The 19,749-nt window shown below is 39.5% G+C and overlaps 1 protein-coding gene across 1 annotated transcript; it reads right to left on the bottom strand.

Moving 5' to 3' along the window:
• Positions 1-12,606: 12,606 nt before the first annotated feature.
• On the bottom strand, positions 12,607-19,162 carry LOC104485073 (collagenase 3). The gene is made up of 10 exons (XM_010127326.2): positions 19,025-19,162; positions 18,683-18,924; positions 17,369-17,517; positions 17,151-17,276; positions 16,142-16,303; positions 15,396-15,513; positions 14,652-14,785; positions 14,141-14,300; positions 13,323-13,426; positions 12,607-12,707 (listed from the first exon to the last, which is right to left on the bottom strand). Exons 1-10 carry the CDS (start codon positions 19,145-19,147, stop codon positions 12,607-12,609), a joined length of 1,419 nt encoding a protein of 472 aa, XP_010125628.2. The 5' UTR covers positions 19,148-19,162.
• Between the last annotated feature and the right edge of the window lie 587 nt (positions 19,163-19,749).

Genomic DNA, 19,749 nt, shown 5'->3' with positions numbered 1-19,749 from the left:
AAGGATTTTGAACATGGCTCTCTTGTATTCTGCATAAGTGATTTAACAAAAATCAAGTAAGACAAATGGCTACGCCCCCTCATCAGACTTCAGTGGTTTTCTGTGGGGACTGAATTGTTTAAATCACAACTGCCAGGTAATGGCTGGTTGTTTGTCTAACCTGCTATGCAGTTCTGGCCATGCTCGGCATCAGAAATGTCAGATGCCTTTTGGACTTAGAGTTAGCCATTAATTTTGCTAACACATAACTAGACCACTGAAAGATTCACTTAGCTGCATATGTGACACTTAAAAGTAGTCCCAGACGCTTAAGAAATGCAACATTTTTGTTAAAAGCTGTGTGAGTGACTGCAGAGATTCTGCCTGTGAAGGCACATCTCTACCACCGTGTGTGTTCACTCTTTGCTCTGTGATCATCATAACTGGAAGGAATGAAGGCAACATGACAACCCAAAATTGCTCCTCAGTTGATCTCACATACAGGGTTACAAGGCATTCCTTGGCATTATTTGTGTTGATAAGCAACAGAAAGATACAAGGAGAAGAGGAGGCTCCTGGGAGACCTTATAGCGGCCTTCCAGTACCTCAAGGGGGCCTACAGGAAAGATGGGGAGAAACTCTTCAGCAGGGCCTGTTGTGATAGGACAAGGGGTAATGGTTTCAAAGTAGAGGGAGGTAGATTCAGACCACACATAAGGAAAAATTTTTTACAATGAGGGTTGTAGAATACTGGAACATGTTGCCCAGAGAGGTAGTAGATGCCCCATCCCTGGAAACATTCAAGGCCAGGTTGGATGGGGCTCTGAGCAACCTGATCTGGTTGGAGATGTCCCTGCTCTTTGCAGGGGGTTGGACTAGATGACCTTTAAAGATCCCTTCCAACCCAAACCATTCTATGATTCTATTCTATGATAATTTCAAACTTAACACTAAGTCCCAGTAAATCTCTCCTTTTGTTGAGACAGGGAATGCAGGATATGGTAAATCAGCTCATGGAAAATGTTTACTGTTTACATAAAAATAACTTGTCCGTCTTCCTCTGAAACTTCAAACAGGAAGAGTTCAGCCTGACTCTGAAAACTGTACTAAGAAAATAAACAGGCGGGCTTGGAAACCTTTTCTCTATCCGGCACTGTATATGAGCCTGCTATTTTCTTAACAAAAGAGCTTGTATAGATCATACTCTAAAAAAAAACCCTCAATTACCAAGCACCATTAATATGAAAGTTGGAAGATACTATGTTGAATCAAGCCATTTAATGTGACCTATAAGAAAACCAGGGCACTTAAGCATCTTCCCCACATCTAAACAAAGGGATTTGAAAGCAATTCCCAGCTCAGAGGTCCCTGGCTATTTTTCAGTTCCCTCTGGGAATCAAATAAAGCACAAAATATCTCCCACAAAATGGAAACTGAGCAGCAAAGGACCCACTCCAGCATTTCCCCATTGCAGCTGACCATATGAGCCGGTTGCATTACAGCACTGACCTGCCTCGCAATCCAGGGGCAGTCTGGAGATGATCACCTGTCCTTCTTATCGCCCCTGCCCATCTCTCACTTCCTCCCCTTTCCTGCTCCATCAGGCCCTCTTCATGGTAGTCCTTCTCTCTCTTGGTTTTTCTGCCTAGTGAAGTCTCCATCCAACAGAATACCACCCAAATGTGAGGGGAACTAATAAACCATGGATGGGCTCTGGGTCCTGCAGGCTGGAGCTCTGCTCATGGGCTGCTATGGTTGTACCTGCCCATCTCACTGTGTGTTACCTGCCGTGTAAACTCTCTGGAGGAGGAATTGACTCATCCCAAACTGGAGTTATGAAGACTGATTTTACCTAGTCCACAAGAAACAGCACGTCTGTGCCAAAACAGAAAGCATTTCACCTTGAGTTTCTTGGTCCCCAAAGCCTGCCTCTGTTTCTGCCCCAATATTTCAGAAGAAGCGAGAGCCCCTTTTGGTCATTCTCAATGTGAATCATTAATGATACAGGAATTGTCATATCATATAGGCTTGCAGCTTCTGTCTTGACTATGTAGACACAGAGTATGCTATTGTTTAGTCATCAAACACAGAGGAAGTGAGGCTAATTATGTCACTGTGATATTTTTAAAAATAGGTATTTTACATGTGCACTGTTCAGTAACAAATAGCATTGCTGGAAATACTGAGAATTGTTTTGATTGTATCATCTCACCAAAACTTAGCCTACTCATTCCGAGCCTAAACACATCTGTGCCACCTACACATCTGTGGTTGTTGTAAGGTGTGTGTAGGGGAGTGGTGGAATTATAGCTCCGTAACCTTGTAGCCTGATCTGCAGTGATGAGTGATTTAATCTGCCCATGCATTTCCACGTCTGATCAAACCTGTGGGTCTCACATATTTGTCAAATTTGGCTTGACATTTCTTGCTTCTGGGAGTTTGCTTTTATGCATCCTCTCTTTTAAGGGTAACATCACTGGCAGAGTTTACTGGTAATGACAACCTTCCCCCTTTTCCTGTTGCCACAGTTTGTTCCTACCCTGTTCCCCAAGGTTTGCATTCCATGCATTCATTAAATTTCTACCCTGTCGTAAAGTAGCTTGCTTTCCCAAATCCTTTACTTCTGAGAAGTGTATTTTCAGGCTGGATTTCTTTCCTTATGGCTGTTTTTTTTAAACACATAGTCTCACACCTGGCATCAAATTGGCACAGTAATCTGAGTGGTGAGTACCCTGCAGTAAGATACATCAGAAGAAGCAAAGCAAGTCATAGTTCCACATAGCACTCTGTCTTTGTCTAATGTTAATATCCATTATTTAGTCCCAGCTGGTTCCATTATAATGGGATGGTTGGGCTTTTTTTTTGTGATCCAGTATTGGCAGTTAGTGTTGACCCATATTGAGCTTGTAAATAAACTCAGAGAAAATGGCAAATTGCACATAACTAATCACTGAAGTAATACTGATGATATCTTTAGCTGCTGCTTATTTGCAGTTTTGGAGGAATTCTTAAATTTATATTATCTTCGCTTGTCTTCCCTTATTAGATGGTATTTCTGACAACAGGGGTTAAAGTAAGCTTCTTATAGCACAGCTGTCTATAAAAAATAAGGTTATAAAGTACAGAGAAAGAGATTGATGATAATTCTAGAAACATAATGACCTGATTCAGCCTGACCTGAATATTGTGTGCAGTTTTGGTCACACAGTCTTACAAAGCAGATAACAAGAATAAAAGACTGCCAAAACTTTCAGGAGAAATAAAACATATTGCTGACTTCAAAGGGGAAAAAGTTGTAACATCAGTTTTAAAGTTAAAAGAAGTAGGAGATCTGCTAAAGATATGTAAACAAGCAACTTACAGAAAGTAGGTGCTCTTATTTAGTCTGTTCCTCAATATAAGAACAATGACACATTCTGTTAACTAGGAAAATAGTTTGAAAATAGATAATAGGGAAGTAGTCTCTCATAAAAACCACAAAAAATCTGCAGAGTTTACTGTATTATTTTAAATCTGAGATTCAAGTGAGAACCTAGATATTAAGAACACCTGTATCTATGCAAGAAAGAACTAAAGAAAAACAATGCAAAATTCAGCAGCTCTTGAAATATTCCATGACAGCATTTTGTTTATTCCTCAGTTCCATTAAGGACAGAGAGGAATGAGACAGTCTGAGACAGCCTCTGATTTGGATAGCTGGGCAATTCTGAAGTTCTGCAACTGTAATGATTAGATCCAAGGAGAAACTTCACACTTTAAACACGTGTCAATATGATGGAAGTCATTCCTTGGAGTGCCATGACGAGTCCAATGCAGAGAGCTGTGAATGGAGCAAGAGAAACCATAAAAATTTAAATTTCTGGTGTTTATTTAAGGCTGTATGCATAGTACCAGTTTGTTTGAGCCTCAACTTTCAGCATGTATTTTCCCTCTTGAGTTGATGCTTGTGCAGCCTCACAAAGGGATGGTGAGCCCACATCCGATATTTACTTTTTGCATCAAGTGACTCAGTGTCAGAGCATGTAACTCATACTCTAAGTCTCATGAACATAACACAGAAAATTCCCAAATGCAAAGCTGTGAGCTATGTGTTTCCTCCTTGGCACCCAGCAGAAAGCTGCCAAAGGGCTGCTGCTGTCATTTGGGGGAAACACTTGAATAGTACCAGGTCCAGGTGGTCTTCCAAAGCAATGCACGTATGTTGTTATTATCTTCTCTCAAGTTATTGTTAAATTTGAGACTGCTTGTATGGGAGGAATAAGTTTTCCAAGTAGACTCTGCAAAGCAGCTGTTATCTGGGCAATTACTTCCTGAACCAAAGCCAAGTGAAGTCAATGTTAAGATTTCCATTTTGTCTGAATTTTGCTCCAGTCCCTAGCAGGGCTTCCTATTGATTATATAGAATCATAGAATCATAGAATGGTTAGGGTTGGAAGGGACCTTCAAAGGTCATCTAGTCCAACCCCCCTGCAAGGAGCAGGGACATCCCTGACTAGATCAGGTTGCTCAGAGCCTCATCCAGCCTGGCCTTGAACGCTTCCAGAGATGGGGCCTCCACCACCTTTCTGGGCAACCTGTTCCAGTGTTCTATAACTCGCATCGTAAATAATTTTTTCCTAATTTCTAATCTAAATCTGCCCCCCTCTATTTTAAAACCATTACCTCTCGTCCTATCGCAACAGGCCCTACTAAACAGCCTTTCCCCATCTTTCTTGTAGGCCCCCTTGAGGTATTGGAAGACCGCTATCAGTTCTCCCCAGAGCCTCCTCTTCTCCAGGCTGAACAGCCCAAACTCTCTCAGCCTGTCCTCATAAGAGAGGTGCTCCAGCCCTTTTATCATCTTTGTGGCCCTCCTCTGGACCTTCTCCAACTGGTCCATGTCCTTCTTGTGCTGGGGGCTCCAGAACTGGACACAGTACTCCAGGTGGGGTCTCACAAGGGCAGAGTAGAGGGGGAGAATCACCTCCCTCGACCTGCTGGCCACGCTTCTCTTGATGCAGCCCAGGATGCGGTTGGCCTTCTGGGCTGCAAGTGCACATTGCCTGCTCATGTTGAGCTTCTCATCCACCAGCACTCCCAAGTCCTTCTCCTCAGGGCTGCTCTCAATCCATTCCCTGCCCAGCCTGTATTTGTGCCTGGGATTGCCATGACCCAGGTGCAGGACCTTGCACTTGGCCTGGTTGAACTTCATATCTTTCATATCTTTCTTAGTTCTCACACTTTGGATACTCATAATGGTTATACAAATTAAGTAATTGGAAATAAAGTGCTGTTATCATTTGCTTTATATTTCCCACTACGTCCTGATTCTCCTATTATAGCTCTGTATCTCCCTGTTACATTAATGCACTGTCATTTCAGTTTTGTGTCACTGTAGATATCGAGTTGGGTGCATTTTATTTCAAATAAATGCTGAGATTCCATAATTTCCTTATGGCTGAAGTTTATTTGCACCATGATTTCCAACAGAGCAGGTCTACTCTGTGGTACTTACGAGAGCCTCATTTAATTTTTGCTTCTCTTAATTTGGAATTGAACTCAGCTGGAAATATATTCTTATATGCAAGCTAATTTTTGGACTGATAAACATATTGCTGCTTCTTTCCCATTGTTTTGGAGAAGAACCTCCATATTTGAACTAAAAAATGTTTCCAAAGCATTGTGTCAACAAAACGTTCTGCTAAATTATTAGTGTGACACACCCAAATTTTCCATGAGAAAGGTTCCTCAGATGGTTTCTAGAAACTACAGTTGGATAGTCTAGCCATCAACTAAGTCTTTGATACAGGCTACTCTGGGGCATAAACCAACTTTGTATCTAGGCTCTGTCAGAATCATAAAAATTGTTTTCCATTATGGCTTTTGCCTGCAGGGTCTAGTCTAATAGACTGAGACTAATAGGTCAAAATATATAGGTAGAAGGAGAGCATGTATTTTTCCAAGGTGAGCATGCATTTTACCAAGCTTGGTTATTCCAGTTGCCTGGCCACATCCTCACTGCCCTGGTGAGTCACTTCATCAGGCTGTCCCTTCCTGAAGCTGCACTCCATGGCACTGCAGGCATCTTCTAATTGTCCTGGAGTACCTGCACTGCAGTTTCCCTTGGGAGACCTCAAACACGACACCTTATCCCATGGGTCCCTGCAGTTTCCTATGACCAAATTTTTCCAGCATTTGTCTTACCCTGACTCCTCTGCACCACTGACATCGTTTGGCCCCATCATGCAGCTCTGCATGATTTACTTCCTATTATTTGCTCATGCGCTATAGCAGAAGAACACGCGATTTGGACCAGGGGTAAGATTTATGAGTTATCAACTTTCTGTGGCCAAGACACATCTATGCTGGAACCTGGGGGCCTTCAAAGGGTTAGATATCTGGATTCAAACCTCTCAGGCTTGGCGTCTGTGAGTGGTGACATCTTCTCCTCCCCAGTACTCTATGGCCAAGGCTTCACAGCATGTCCAAAGGCTTCTGTGACACCTGCTCATAGGTCTGCATACCTTCTTTTATTGAGGTACCTAACAGTCCCAGGCCAAAACTAACTGACCTCAAGAGTACCCAGAGTCAAAGCCAATGGTAAATGTTTGGGGAGAGTTAATCCTCTGGATAGTGTGAATGGAGAAGAAGGAAAGTCTTTTGGACCTAAGTACTTCCCTGAATTAGTAGTCATAATGCAAGAAGCATGCATCAAATGATATTCATTTCAACCCTGACAATAACAAAACTGTACCAGTGTAATTGTTTTTAATATTAGCAATTTAAAATACTATTTTCATATTAATGTTAAAGCCCTAAGGAGGGGACTTCCTGCACCATCATGTCCTTGACAGCCTCAGGGACCATAGTCAGGAAGGACTTGATCTCCTGATTCACCTGGAAACAGTTTGGAATCATTAATTTAATGTATATGCATGGTATGCCTTGACTGCTGTGCCCTGAAGTCATGGCTCTCTGCCAAGTTCACCTAAGTTATCTTGGTCCCTCTACTAACAACACTGACTCCACCAGCCAAAGCTACAGTTGCCCATGTCCTTCCTGCCTGGGACTGTGGACTGTCTGTGTGGATCACTCAGGTGATATCAGCAAACAGCACAGGCAAAAGCATCCCCTAAAATGCAGCCCTTGTCCCAGCTACACTTACTTGCATGTGCTCCCTCCCCAGTGCTTGCTAGGAACTAGGGCTGTTCCTGTGTAGCAGGCTTTTACAGACCTGGAACTACTTATCCTCTCAGGATGGGGCATAATGCAGGAAATGACTTAAGAGACAGCCCAAGCAGAATTTGAAAAGGATGTTGTTAGACAAACAGATAGTGGGGAGGATACTGTAAACTCCAGACGCTTCAGGCAGAGTTGATTTCCAACAAACTCCCCCAGGTTCCTCTTAGGATGGCAGGCTCTGAAGAGGGCTACGTCATTTTATGTTCCTGTGAAGCATATTATTCAAACAACACAAGTCATGCAAATATAAAAAGGATTTTTCCTTACTCTTTTCCTAAGATGGCAGTCCCTGTAATGGTGAACTTACAGAGCATCAAAGTAATGTCATTTGGGCTCGAGAAAGCAACACCTGACCACAAATCTGCCTCTTTTAAGAAGAGCAGAACCAGATCATGCAAGGCCCAGCAGAGACTACGCAGTATGAAGGTGACCATTCTCAGGACACCGCTCCATAAGCCTCCTGCTGCCTGGTGTTAGGACTCTGGTGTAGTCCATACAAAAAAATAAAGCTATAACTTGAGTGGTTCACTCAGGTACAACAGAACTGCATAATCCTGTATCACTATGGCAGTAGGAAAATTGTTATATGACAGGTAAATAAGAAAGCAATACCTGGTTCTCTGCTGCCTAGAAAGATTTTCCTTAGAGCAAAATACTCCCTCATCCACTTTCTATGAGGAAGACCGGGGCAGAGCCCACTCTCTGTAGCACAATGCACAGGAGATAATGGTACATGAAGTTGAGAGGATAGCTGAAGTGAGTACCAGAGACACTCTTGAACAGCATTGGCTGGAAATTCAAACTGCAGTATGCAATTGAAACGCTATGACTAAAAAGAATGTGTCAACCACATGAAGACTGTGTTAGGTAGGAAAGAGGAAGATCTCAGGCCAGACACAGTCTCTGTGAGCTTTGTTCCCCCCACCATGCTAGGGAGAACTGGTGAGTTCTTCTCTGGAAATGTTTTTCATCAGAAACAGCAGAACTGTCAAACCTGAAAACTGGTGTGGACTCACAGTGTGTGTAGACACCTCAGTTCGTACAAAAAAACCCCTCCAAACATAATTGACAGAAGGGCTTGATCCTACATCCCAGATGAGCTTTCTGATTAGTGGGGAGTCAGTCTTTCCAAAGAGTAATTGCATTTGTGTAAAGAGGAAACATCTCCAGCAGGACAGATAGAAAGAAACTCGCCACAACATAAGTGAATGTGCAGTTCTTTCACTTAGAAGACTGAAGATCGAAGTCTAGGTTATCATTTAAATCAGTCTGAGCAAAAAACTGAAACAGTATATTCTTCCCCCCAGACCCAGTATGCTGATTGACAATATGGCTACAGTCTATACCAGAGGACAAATAATTTTCTATTTAAAATTTTCAAAATTTCTTGTTTCTTTTTATTGCAAACAGTAAAGATGTTTGAAAGTCTCAAAAGTATTTTCAGGGCAGGAAAATAAATTTCTGCCTGGCTTAAAATGCTCAGCAGTCCTACTGATCTGGGTAGTATTAGAGAGTCAAAGATCAAGAACATATTCTTAATCTGTAAAATATTTACAAGCCTGGAAATACTATCTCAGAATGAACTGTGAAAGGCTTAGAAATTGTTCTTAGTTCTTCCAAGCAGATGTGATCACATACTTGATATTTCGGACATTTTTTATTTTATTTGTACTGTTTAACTTGGGTTCTTTGCAGCTAATATTTTTTCTCTGCTTTTGCCTTACTTCCATATCCTGCAGTGTCATTCAGAAATCAAGTTGTATCCTGAAAGGCTTTCATGTTCCCGAGGAGTTGGAATATGTCCATATATGTGTGTGTGTGCAGTTTTCCAGTGAATGAAATTAAACTACAGGACTGCATTATTCCAAGGACTGTCCACGGACTATATTGTTTGTATTATATTGCATTGATGTTGAGAAAAAAAGACTATCAATAGACTGAAAAATTACCGCCCCTGAGTTACTGCAGCTATTCCTAAACATTTCAATACTCTGTCTTGTTACTCAGAGATACACATTTCAACAGAATATAATCATTAAATTCTACTTATTAGTGTCAATTTTTTTTTAATGTCTTCACCAAATGTAAGAATTTGCTGTAATCAGCTGCAGCTTCCTCACCCACCGTATCACTTTTGGTTCTCTGCAGATCTTCTAAGGAGCAAAGCCCTCACTGCCATCTAGTGTCCCCAGAGCCAGTTTCCAGAGATTATGCTGAGGAAAAAAAAAGCATTTTCATGGTAAGATTGAAGTTCTTCTCTAGTTTCTCAGTTCATAGTAAGCCTCACGTAGCTCACAGTACCTCTTACAGTGTTTGTTCTCTTTCCAACGTATTAATGAATTTAGAGGACAGCTGCCTAGTTTTTCACTTTGGAAAGTTTAAATGATGTTTGCTCACTTCTTTCTCTCCTGGAATACATCTTTGCATCCTCTAAGTCCTACTTGTTCAGGATCATGTACCTAGCACAGAAACTAGTCACAAGGGCATCTGACAGATTCCTTTTCCTGCCTTATCCTTTGTACCCCTCCAAATGATCATTCTTAGCAGAGACTGAAATGGATATGAAAGGCATATTAATCAACAACAATTCATATACTATGAGGTGGATTTGTATAGTTCCACATAAAAACTAGCAACCTGGTGGGAAGTTTTTAATTCTACTTGTACTACATCCTGAGCCTCAGCCATCTCAGCCTCTCGTGATCCTTTCCTCACTCATGACATCTCAGGGAAAGCAGTCCGTTCAGTCTCTGCCTCAAGAAAAAAACCTCGTTTTCTTTCAGTACTTGATGGTCTTGGGCTATATCCCATATGGATCCCCACCAGGAACTTGTGCAATGTTATTCTCATGAGATGGCAGCGGGTTCCAGGGTGGCAGGTCCTGCAGAGAGTTTTCCTTTCTGGCTGACAGCAGCATCAGGGCCACTCCGGCTCTGATCTCAGTCTTCCACTTCCACAGCACAAGCCTTTTTGTTTTCCATTTTTTCTTAACAAAATGCCAGGAACTGACAGCCTGGTACTTTTCTCGGCTGAGGTAAAGCTAACCACAAAGTAGTGTGTGTCTCTTGCTGGGGATGCAGACGCGTAAGCTGGAGCTGTGCTTGGACTTGTGCCGAAGGCTGCTTCCAGTCAGCCGAGTGGCAAACAGGAATCTGACTGTTTGGGCTGGGGAGCAGCTGGATACGATCATGCTGAAAACTCTTGAAGATCCAGCTTGCTATGCAGTACCTTTTTCCCCTAACAAACATTCAGCGCTAACAGAAATTTGCGTAGATATGAGAGATGTTCATTGACGTCTCCTTGCTTCCCTCTGCACTTTTGCATTCCTTGCTCCAGTGAGGCTCAGATCAGACTTTTGAAATTCAGAGCGCCCAGACTCAACAACTAACCCTTATGGAAGACTCTTTATTATTTTGACACAGTTTTCCACCAAGTCTTTATAGTGAGAATAATGAGGACTAGGGTTACACATCCAGACCTTTATTTCACTGCAGACTAATTAAACTAAACTGCAGCCCAGTATCAAGCATTAGTTTTTCAGGCACATCATGTCTGTAAAAAATGTTTTATAGATATAAATAAACTAATTTCTGTTTATTATGCATAAACAATTGTACTGACTTTTTCCCTAACGGTTTTATGAATATTACATCATATAACAGAACTTTGACTTTAGTCCATTTTAAGTTTTTCCATTTGTAAAGTTTTTTTTTCAGCTCTATTTCCTTGCATTTCTTTTAAGCATATTAAGGTCTGGAATTCATTATTTCAGAGTTTTACAGTCAGAAGAGATCACTAAATCTGTTAGATTACCTTGACTGACCATCTGTGTCACAAAAGTTACAGAATTAAACCCATCTAGCCCATTGGGTAAACCTGACAATTTATCCCTGTTTAAAGGTATTAATTGTTGATAGGCTTTGCTTGGCAGGCCTGGATGATTGACTTAGGGGTTCATTTTGAGGAGGCAGAATAGGACAGCAGAGTTTCAATTAACGTTTAGCATACAAATTAATGTGGAACTGAATTTCCCCGGATTTCTTAATAATTTCTCGTACTTTCTGTAACGATAAGAACTAATTCCAACTTAGTTCTTATTCTGCAGATTTGAAGGGTCTTTCCTTTTTCCTCTCTTTCTCTCTTTGTCTCTTTTCTCCTCTCCTCCTCTTTTCTATAAAATTCATTTTCACAGAGGGAAAAAAAAAAACGAAACAGATTTTTTAAATAGACGTGAAAATTTTAATGAATAAAATGCATAGGTTAGGGTTCCTGGCTCATTAAATAGCTCTGTCTTGCTTTTATGACATGCAGCATAGGAAATTTTAATTTAAGTAATTTCACAATGTCATTTTATTCCCACAGCATATTTAATATTATTTTTTTAAACTGAAAAATAATCACAGTCCCACATAATTTGCATTGATGAAAAAACCAAAACTAAACTAAATGAAAAACTTACATAGTACTGAAACAATTTATATAGATATTAAAAGAGTGACCAACATGAAAAAAAGGTATTCTTTTGAATGTTTTGCTGTGAATGCTCAGGTTCTCTGCTGGCACAGCTAGGCACGACATCTATAAATGTCACTTGAACTACTTCAGTTTACACCACCTGAAAACATGGGCTATGTTAACGTATGGAGCCTCATGCAAGGTTCCAATTTGCGTGACTCTCTTCTTGTTGCTACTTCTTTCCGGTTTCCCCAGTGTCATACAGGTTGATGATTTCTGCAGGGAACATTCTTCCCTTTTCTTGCTTTTCTGTCTGCTTTTGAATGACACCTCGCTGCTTCTATACCTTCTGCTTATTCCAAAGATGACAGGGCATCTGTTTCCAGGGGGATATTCCCATTCAAATGGGGATACATGAAAATACCTTTGAATTCTCTGACTTCATTGTTGCAGCATGGTGTTATCCTGCTCAGGGAGTAACCGTTCAGTCCTTACTCATTCATTACACATCTGAATTCCCAGTACGTTAACAGGAATTTTACAAAGAGCTGAAGATTATTTTAAAAATACAACACTCCTGGGTTTATCAGGTCTATTTCTTGGGACATGCCAGGAGAGTCTTGAAAAATGCTAGACACGCTCAGATCACTGGGAATTAATAGTGCTCATGACCATGTAGGATGTATCCATTATCTCACCTTAATGCTAGACAAACTTTAAATGGCATAATGCCCCTTGAAATGCTAATAATTTCTCTTCTTCTTTTCTATTAAGTTAATTCAGTTCCAGACTGACATACAGCTATACAGTTCCATATATACAGTACATATTTGGTGGTAGGTAGCCGGTGCTTATTCACCTTGCTCTCCTCTAATAAATCCATATGCCCATACTATTATTTCCATGTACAACAAGCTGCTCTGCAGCCTATGACATGGCACTCAACTGCAATTAACACCAAAATATGGAGTTAGTATGCAGGACACGAACAATCCTTTTGCTCCAGATGCTGTATTCAAACTGCAGTGATCCATTGAAAAAGTAGAGATAACCTAGGGAAAAGGAAATTTAAAATTAATTAACCCTGAGAAAATTGTGTTGTCACATTAAAATTATCCTTAAAATAAAAATTATCCTGTTTGTTTTCATTTTTAAATAATTATTTTAAATGCAATATTTTAATATTTAGAATGCTGAGCTGAATTTTCAAAGGTCCTCATTCCACTTGCCAGACCTGTATCAGTGTTTTAAAAGAACTAATATTTTATCCTACTGTCAAGATCTGCATTTTATTACTATACAGCACTTGCTTAGAAAAATACAGGATTTGCCTGTCAAAGTTTAAGACTCTGACTTGGAAATTCTCCTTGAAGAGCTGGATAGGAATGGGTTCCATTTGAAGGAACATACACATTATAATATTTCTATATTAAGCACATCACTTTAGGTTCCCTAAGCAAGGAGGTAAGTCTTTTTTGGCTTCTCAAATATGTATGTACACAGTTTATAAGAGCACTCTGGCCAGAGGGCAATTTATTATTCAGTTGGGAACAAAAGCATTGATGTAAAAAAACCAAAATTACAAATGACAGAATTTCCCACGAGACCATCATCTCAAATTTCAACAACAACAAATTGGAAAAAAGTTTCATTATCAGAATATGTACCATTTCTTTCATAGACTGCATCCACTCTGTCACCAATTCCTGCGAATTCTTCCTCTATCAGCCTGGGGTAGCCTGCTTCCATAACCTCTGTCTCTTCATCATAACTATATTAAATACAAAAGAAAATACAAATTCAGAGGATTTAAACAGTCTGAGAGCTTGGTCTGTGCCCTTTATATGCTTTGAAGTCACCTGTATTAGAAGTAGCCAGCAGCCTTTACTTTAGCCAAAACTTTATGTCTAGTGCAATAACAAAACTAGAGGGAATTACCAGGGCACTCTTCCACCAGAAGTACAAGCTCAGTAAACACAACAGTAATAAAGCTACATTTTCAGAACTGATCTATAAAGGTTGTATTATATGGAGATTATTTTACCTGGATGTATTGGCACTACAAGCCTATGCTGAGGCTGCTTGACACAGAGAGATGATAAAGGGATGGTAACGTCTTAATTATGCATCAGACCTGGCTGTAAGCCCCACTCATGGACAGCAAAAACCAGCCGTCCTAAGGTGGGAGAGAGTTCTTCCTCTCACAGCATTGATACCATTTTGTGTCACACAAGCAACACAAGGAATAAATATGGGAATTCTGGCTAGGAGACATGACCATATTTCAAACTCTCCTGGATTAGGGCACTTTATTCTCCTTTCCTTCCTTTCTCTCTTTTGGCTTTTAAAGGCTGTGCCTGTATGAAAACCACAAACTGGAAACTTGTGAGTCACAATCAAGTGCCTAGTTTGAAACAACCTGCTGATCTTTCGGTAATCCTGGACAGGTTATGACTAGGGACACACCAGTCTGTCTCCAGCTTACCTCCAGTACTTATTTCCAGTAAAAAAGAGAGTCTTTCCAGTGTCTTTAACATGAACTGCTGCATCTATTCTTTTCATCTCTTTCGGGAATCCCATTTCATATATCTTTTTGGGAAAGTCTTCAACGATGTCGTAGCCATTCAAAGCCCAGACTTTCTTTCCTGAGAATAAGAATAAAGTATCATGAGTCTTTTCTGAAGGCTCAGCATTGAGAGCAGAATAAAATGAGGATGCCATGATCCCTATTTTCATACAACTAACAGATTCTTAGGTCACATACTCAGCAGGTACTACACTAGTTATGCTAACTATGATACTAAGCATCTAAGCTTATTTGTACATCTCCTAATTCACTGAACATTTTATAGATTTGCATGGAGTGAAACCAACAGAGTTTATTTTTTGAGCAAGGAAGGTAGGAAGTTTTGTTCTTCTATTGCTTACCTTTACATTGCTCAATGAGCTTGACTAATTATTTATATTTTCTGCAAACAACAAAATTTAAAACTCACCCTTAAACATGAACACAAGATCTTTGATGGGGTTTTCATAAGCTGCATCTATTTTATTTGGAAGCTCTGGCCAAAAGGACTTAAGTAACACCAGTTCTGCCTCAACCATCTGAGGGTGCAGTCGCCAGAAAAACCTAGTTCAGAAAAATAAAATATATTTTATGTTTCTTGTCACACTACACAATAGCAGTATCTTTGATGTGCTATACTAAAAATTAATGAAGAATTATATTTTTCTCATAACTTTGAATTTTCAGTACATAGAGCCCCTTGAAGACCTTTCCTTTCCTCACAGTCACCTATCTGCAGATCATTTCTGTCACTCACACAGTGATCATCTCAAACAACAACAAACTTGAATCTTTTTTTTTTTTTAACTTAGAATAAGAGAAATGCTACTGTCCCATGTAAGGCTCCTGAATGTAGTACAATTTCATTCAAATAAATGTTAGTAGGTTTGTGCATGTTGATGAAAGCCTTTAATTAAAAATGTGTACAGATGGTGTCAGTCTTCAGCCATATCATCTTCACTTCATATTACTGGGCAGTCAGGACTGTAATTGTATTATAAATCCTGCCTAAAAAGATAAATTATGTAGTTTCTTAGAGGCATATGTATTGATCTGTGATTTTTTTTTTTTAAATTTACATGTACTCAAATTTTCAGTAAAAAACTGAAATGGTGCTTTCACTAGCTTAAATTCTATCCTGTACCCACCATCCATGATATGGCAGACTCTTTACCTGTCCTTGAAGATCAGCATTTCTCCACGAAGTTCTGTTATTGCGTCAAGTGTTAAATCTGCATCACATTTCTCTGGTGTTTTGGGATGTTTTGGGTTGGGATCTTTGTCTCCTGCACCTGGAATCATATTGTATGATCTAAGTTTGACAACATTAATTTCCTTTCTGTGGATCACGATATTGAATGGAACATGAAAGACTTCCCAAACAGCATAATGAATACAAGCACAATGGGCAAAGAAATTGTACTGGGCAAAGTCTGTTCTCTCTTTCTACCCTTTAGCCAAATATATTCATGGACCTTGCAGTTCAGCTGTGCTGCAAAGACGTTAGATGAACTTGCTTTCTTTATCCCAAGTTTTGAAGGTGCCCCAAAAGTTTTATTCTTCACATGATAAAACATGAATATGTCTGTTTCTCCTTTTAGACTCTGTTTTACTTTTTGAGGCAGGTCAAAAAGTATAAAGACTCTGTCCCCCACCCTCCGCCACAAAAGGAGACAGCACAGTGACCAACTATCCTTTGCAGTGGTTTTTTTGTTTTGTTTTGTTTTGTTTTTTTCTCTGAACTATTAAATCTAAGCATCCTCTGTTCCTGAATCTGGCTGCCAAGAATCCAGTGAATCAATTTAATCAGTCATGACTGTTGCTATTGAACCTCTGCAGCTCTTTAGTAACCATGCAGTACATCTGTAACAGGTTATAATGACACAGGAAATATATATATTATATATTATACAGACTTACCATAGAGCTCTTGGATCCCTTGCACGTCATCATCAGGAAGCACAAAACCAGTTTTTCCAGTGTATGTGTAAATTGGAAACATCAGAGCTCCAGGGTCTCTAGAGTGTTCAAGTCCCAGTGAATGACCAAATTCGTGGGCAGCAACAAGAAACAAGTTATACCCTGTAACAAACCACAATGAAAGGAAATGTATAGCTCCTTGTATCACTGAAGTGGATTTGGACTAATCAACTAACCCTAACGTTGTGCTTTAACATATAGGACAATGAAGGAGACAAGTGGATTAATGGAAAAATTACGTATAATTCCTTGTCTTTTTCAAACTACCGTGGGTTTTGTTTTAATAAGAGTCTAATCAATTAAGTATCTCATAGCTGGTGTTCAACATAAATCTTATTTGACAATGTTGTTCTGTAGGTGGATTTAGAGTTAGCAATAGTGGAAAACTCTTGAGTAAGTCTTAGTTAAGAACATTGCTGTCAGGAATTCACCTGCAGTAAAGAGTCAATATTTTTTTTTTCAGTAATGCAGTAATTAGTTTTAGTGTCAGGAGGGTGAAATAATACAATGCTGAAAAAAAAAAAGATAGTGTTTTGCTCTATTAAAGCTCTGTCCTGAATAGGCAAAGTGAAGATTTTTCAAATTAGATCTAAGTAGCCGATTTGCAGCTGAGTTAAGTATGTATGTTTTCTATAGGCTTCAGTAAGGTAATTCATATCAGCCTATAACCAGAACTAGCTGCCCTTGAGCTCAGTGAAATGCCAAGATGACAAAATATCTTGTTTGTGGCATTTTTTTTTTAAAAACTGCACTTAGGAAGTGTATATCTTACAAGGCATATGTTATAGTTCTATTTATGACTGAAGATTAAACCTAGCTTCCTGTGAGTAGGCAACATACATAATGACTAATGAACAGTAAACAGGTAAAACAAACTGTTTACAGATATCAAACAGTATGAAATTGTCCATCTACCACCATTTCAAATAATGTCAGGAACTTCTGTTACCTCTAGAATCACTTGACCAAGTTTCATCATCATCAAAATGGGCATCTCCTCCATAGTCTGGACCAGGGGGGAAAGCATGAGCCAGTAATCCAGAGGGTCCATCAAAGGGGTAAAAGTCGCCATGTTCTATAAAACAACATTCAAAAAAATTAAATCAATTATCCCCTTTTATCGGCAGCAATATAAGTGTAACATAAAAATAATTGGTTCTGTGTTACCTTTAGTGCCAAAGGAGATCATGATATCAGCTATACCACTTCGTATTCTGGTGAAGTTAAGCGGTGTCACATCAGACCAAACTTTGAATGCTTTTTTGAAAGCTCTGTCTACTTCAGCACGTCTCAGATCTGAAGTGTAATTCATAATTCTATCAAACAGATTAACATCCTCAGTTAAATAGCGTGAATTGAAGAACATATATAATATACTTTTATTTCACTGTACATCTCATTGAAAATTTTTTCTTGTTTCCTCCCTCTGTTCTTATCTAAAAACAAAGACATAGGCGGCTGCATATAGCATTCAAAAAAATAAAAATAACCATTTCCATTTTCATTAAAGTCATTCAGAGACATCTGAAAAGATGCAACAACTTTCTATAATTGGTTTTATATCCACCAGATGATTTAGAAAATGGCAGATATATTCTGTATTAAGTCAAATCATATCAGTAACTTAAAACTTTTTTTATGCTTTATAAAATATCTCATGACCCTCGCTTCCTGGAGGAGCAAAACATGATCCAAAGAGCTTTTTGTAGGCTAGAATCATTCACATTACGGTAATGCTTATCACCACATACTGAACTGATATCTCAGAAAGAGTTCAGTGATTTCATATTTGGAATCTGCAAAAGAAACTCAGATTGAAGATGGTCAAAACACCTGTTGATGACCTTGCAGTACTAAGGGAGAAGGAGCTACCATGTGACCTTTCAGCACCATAGCTTCCCAAGGACAACTTCCTGAGGCTGTGGTGCAGGGACTTGTCTGACCAAGCATAGATATCTACATCTGGACTGTGAAATGCAAGAGGGACAAGGATCAGTCCCTGCTCTCACAGCCACATTGCACAAGTTGTTTTGCTTCTACACCGCTTTGGGATAACCCTCTCTCCAGCAAATTTGTCCAGGACAAGACCTAGGTGAAGTAGACATCAAATCAGGTCCAAAAGACAGCTAGGAGCAACCTATATATTAGTGGTGAGGTGCATGATCTCAGTCCCTAGCGCTCTTTCATCTGGCACCATGGATGTGCTTGGATGAGGAGGTCAGATGAGGAGTAGCTTTCGGCACACTAGCTTTCCTACATGACAAAGTACAATGGAAAAAAATACTTATTTACTTTCTTGGGCTCTAAGGTGGATTTGGGGACCTTTCCAAAAGTGTGTCTATAAAGATTTTAAACTGCAATATGAATTTTTTCGAACTCAGATGCACCCTTCTCCCATTAACCTCATATCCTGAGCAACATATCGGACAAGGTTCCTGGAAAGAAGGAATAGCAGTAACACTGAAAATGCCATGTATTTACCTGTACGTCAAATTGGTTTTTGACCATTTGAGTTTCCTAGGGAAAAAGTTATATTCCCCAACATCTGGGACACCACATCTTGGTTTCCGCATCAGCTCATATGTTTCTTCATCTAACTTGCCTGTCACCTCCAAGCCAAAAAAAGCTTGCATTTCTCGAAGTTTAGATGCCACTGTGTTGGCACTCTTCCTCATTATGCCAGCAGGATTTGGACGGAGATCATAGTGAGTCCTGAGATAGCGCTAAGAAGAGGAAAAGAAGCAATAAGCCCGGTTTCCAAACAGTTGTAACTATACAAATTACTATTTATAAAACATGCAAATAAATTATTTTATACTGTACCTCTGCAAACTGAAGGTCTTTCTCTGTGAATTCATGGCTATCTTCAAGGGGAATAGGGATTGTCAGGCAAAATGACAAACCCAACAAGAAAAAGAAGATAACTGAAAGTCCAGATTGCATCATGTTGGATTTGTGAAGTCTGAAGCCCTGATGTTTTAGAGAGCAGTTACATTTACTTTTATAGTCCCAACCCAGTGAGTCATCACTTAGGGACAAGTTAGAACTTCCTTGTCGCTGAAAGTAAACATGCTTAGATGGCTACTTTTTCACTCCTCCACAACACTGTGGTTTAGGTATCTGTTGTCCCACTGAGGGCTCTGAAACTGTATCCTCTTATAAACACAGTCTCCGAATACTGACATAGGTTGTGGGAAGAAATGGGCAGAAGCAAACAGCCCGTTTTGATTATTTTGCAAGAACCCACACTGGCAATAACTGGCAATAACTTTGCAATAACCTACTTCTCTGCTAGAAAAATTGCCTTTCTACTATTTAATAGATAATAAAAATACATAATAAGCTTCATGATTTTTTAAATAAATTCTGCAACTTTTCTGTAGTTACACTAGTTCAACAGAAATTTTTAACAGTTGGAATAGATCATACACATTTCAATTGCTAATAAATGTTGCCTTGGCTGATAAGAAATAGCATTATAGAGTATTCAATAATATATTACATTTCCTTGTTTCTGTAAAGAAATATAACTTTAAAGCATTAGCATA

The sequence above is a fragment of the Chlamydotis macqueenii genome, chromosome 1 (assembly GCF_036417535.1).
Source record: "Chlamydotis macqueenii isolate bChlMac1 chromosome 1, bChlMac1.mat, whole genome shotgun sequence".
NCBI lineage: Eukaryota > Metazoa > Chordata > Aves > Otidiformes > Otididae > Chlamydotis > Chlamydotis macqueenii.
The sequence above is the reverse complement of the archived record's forward strand: the minus strand, read 5'-3'. Positions and strand labels throughout refer to the sequence as shown.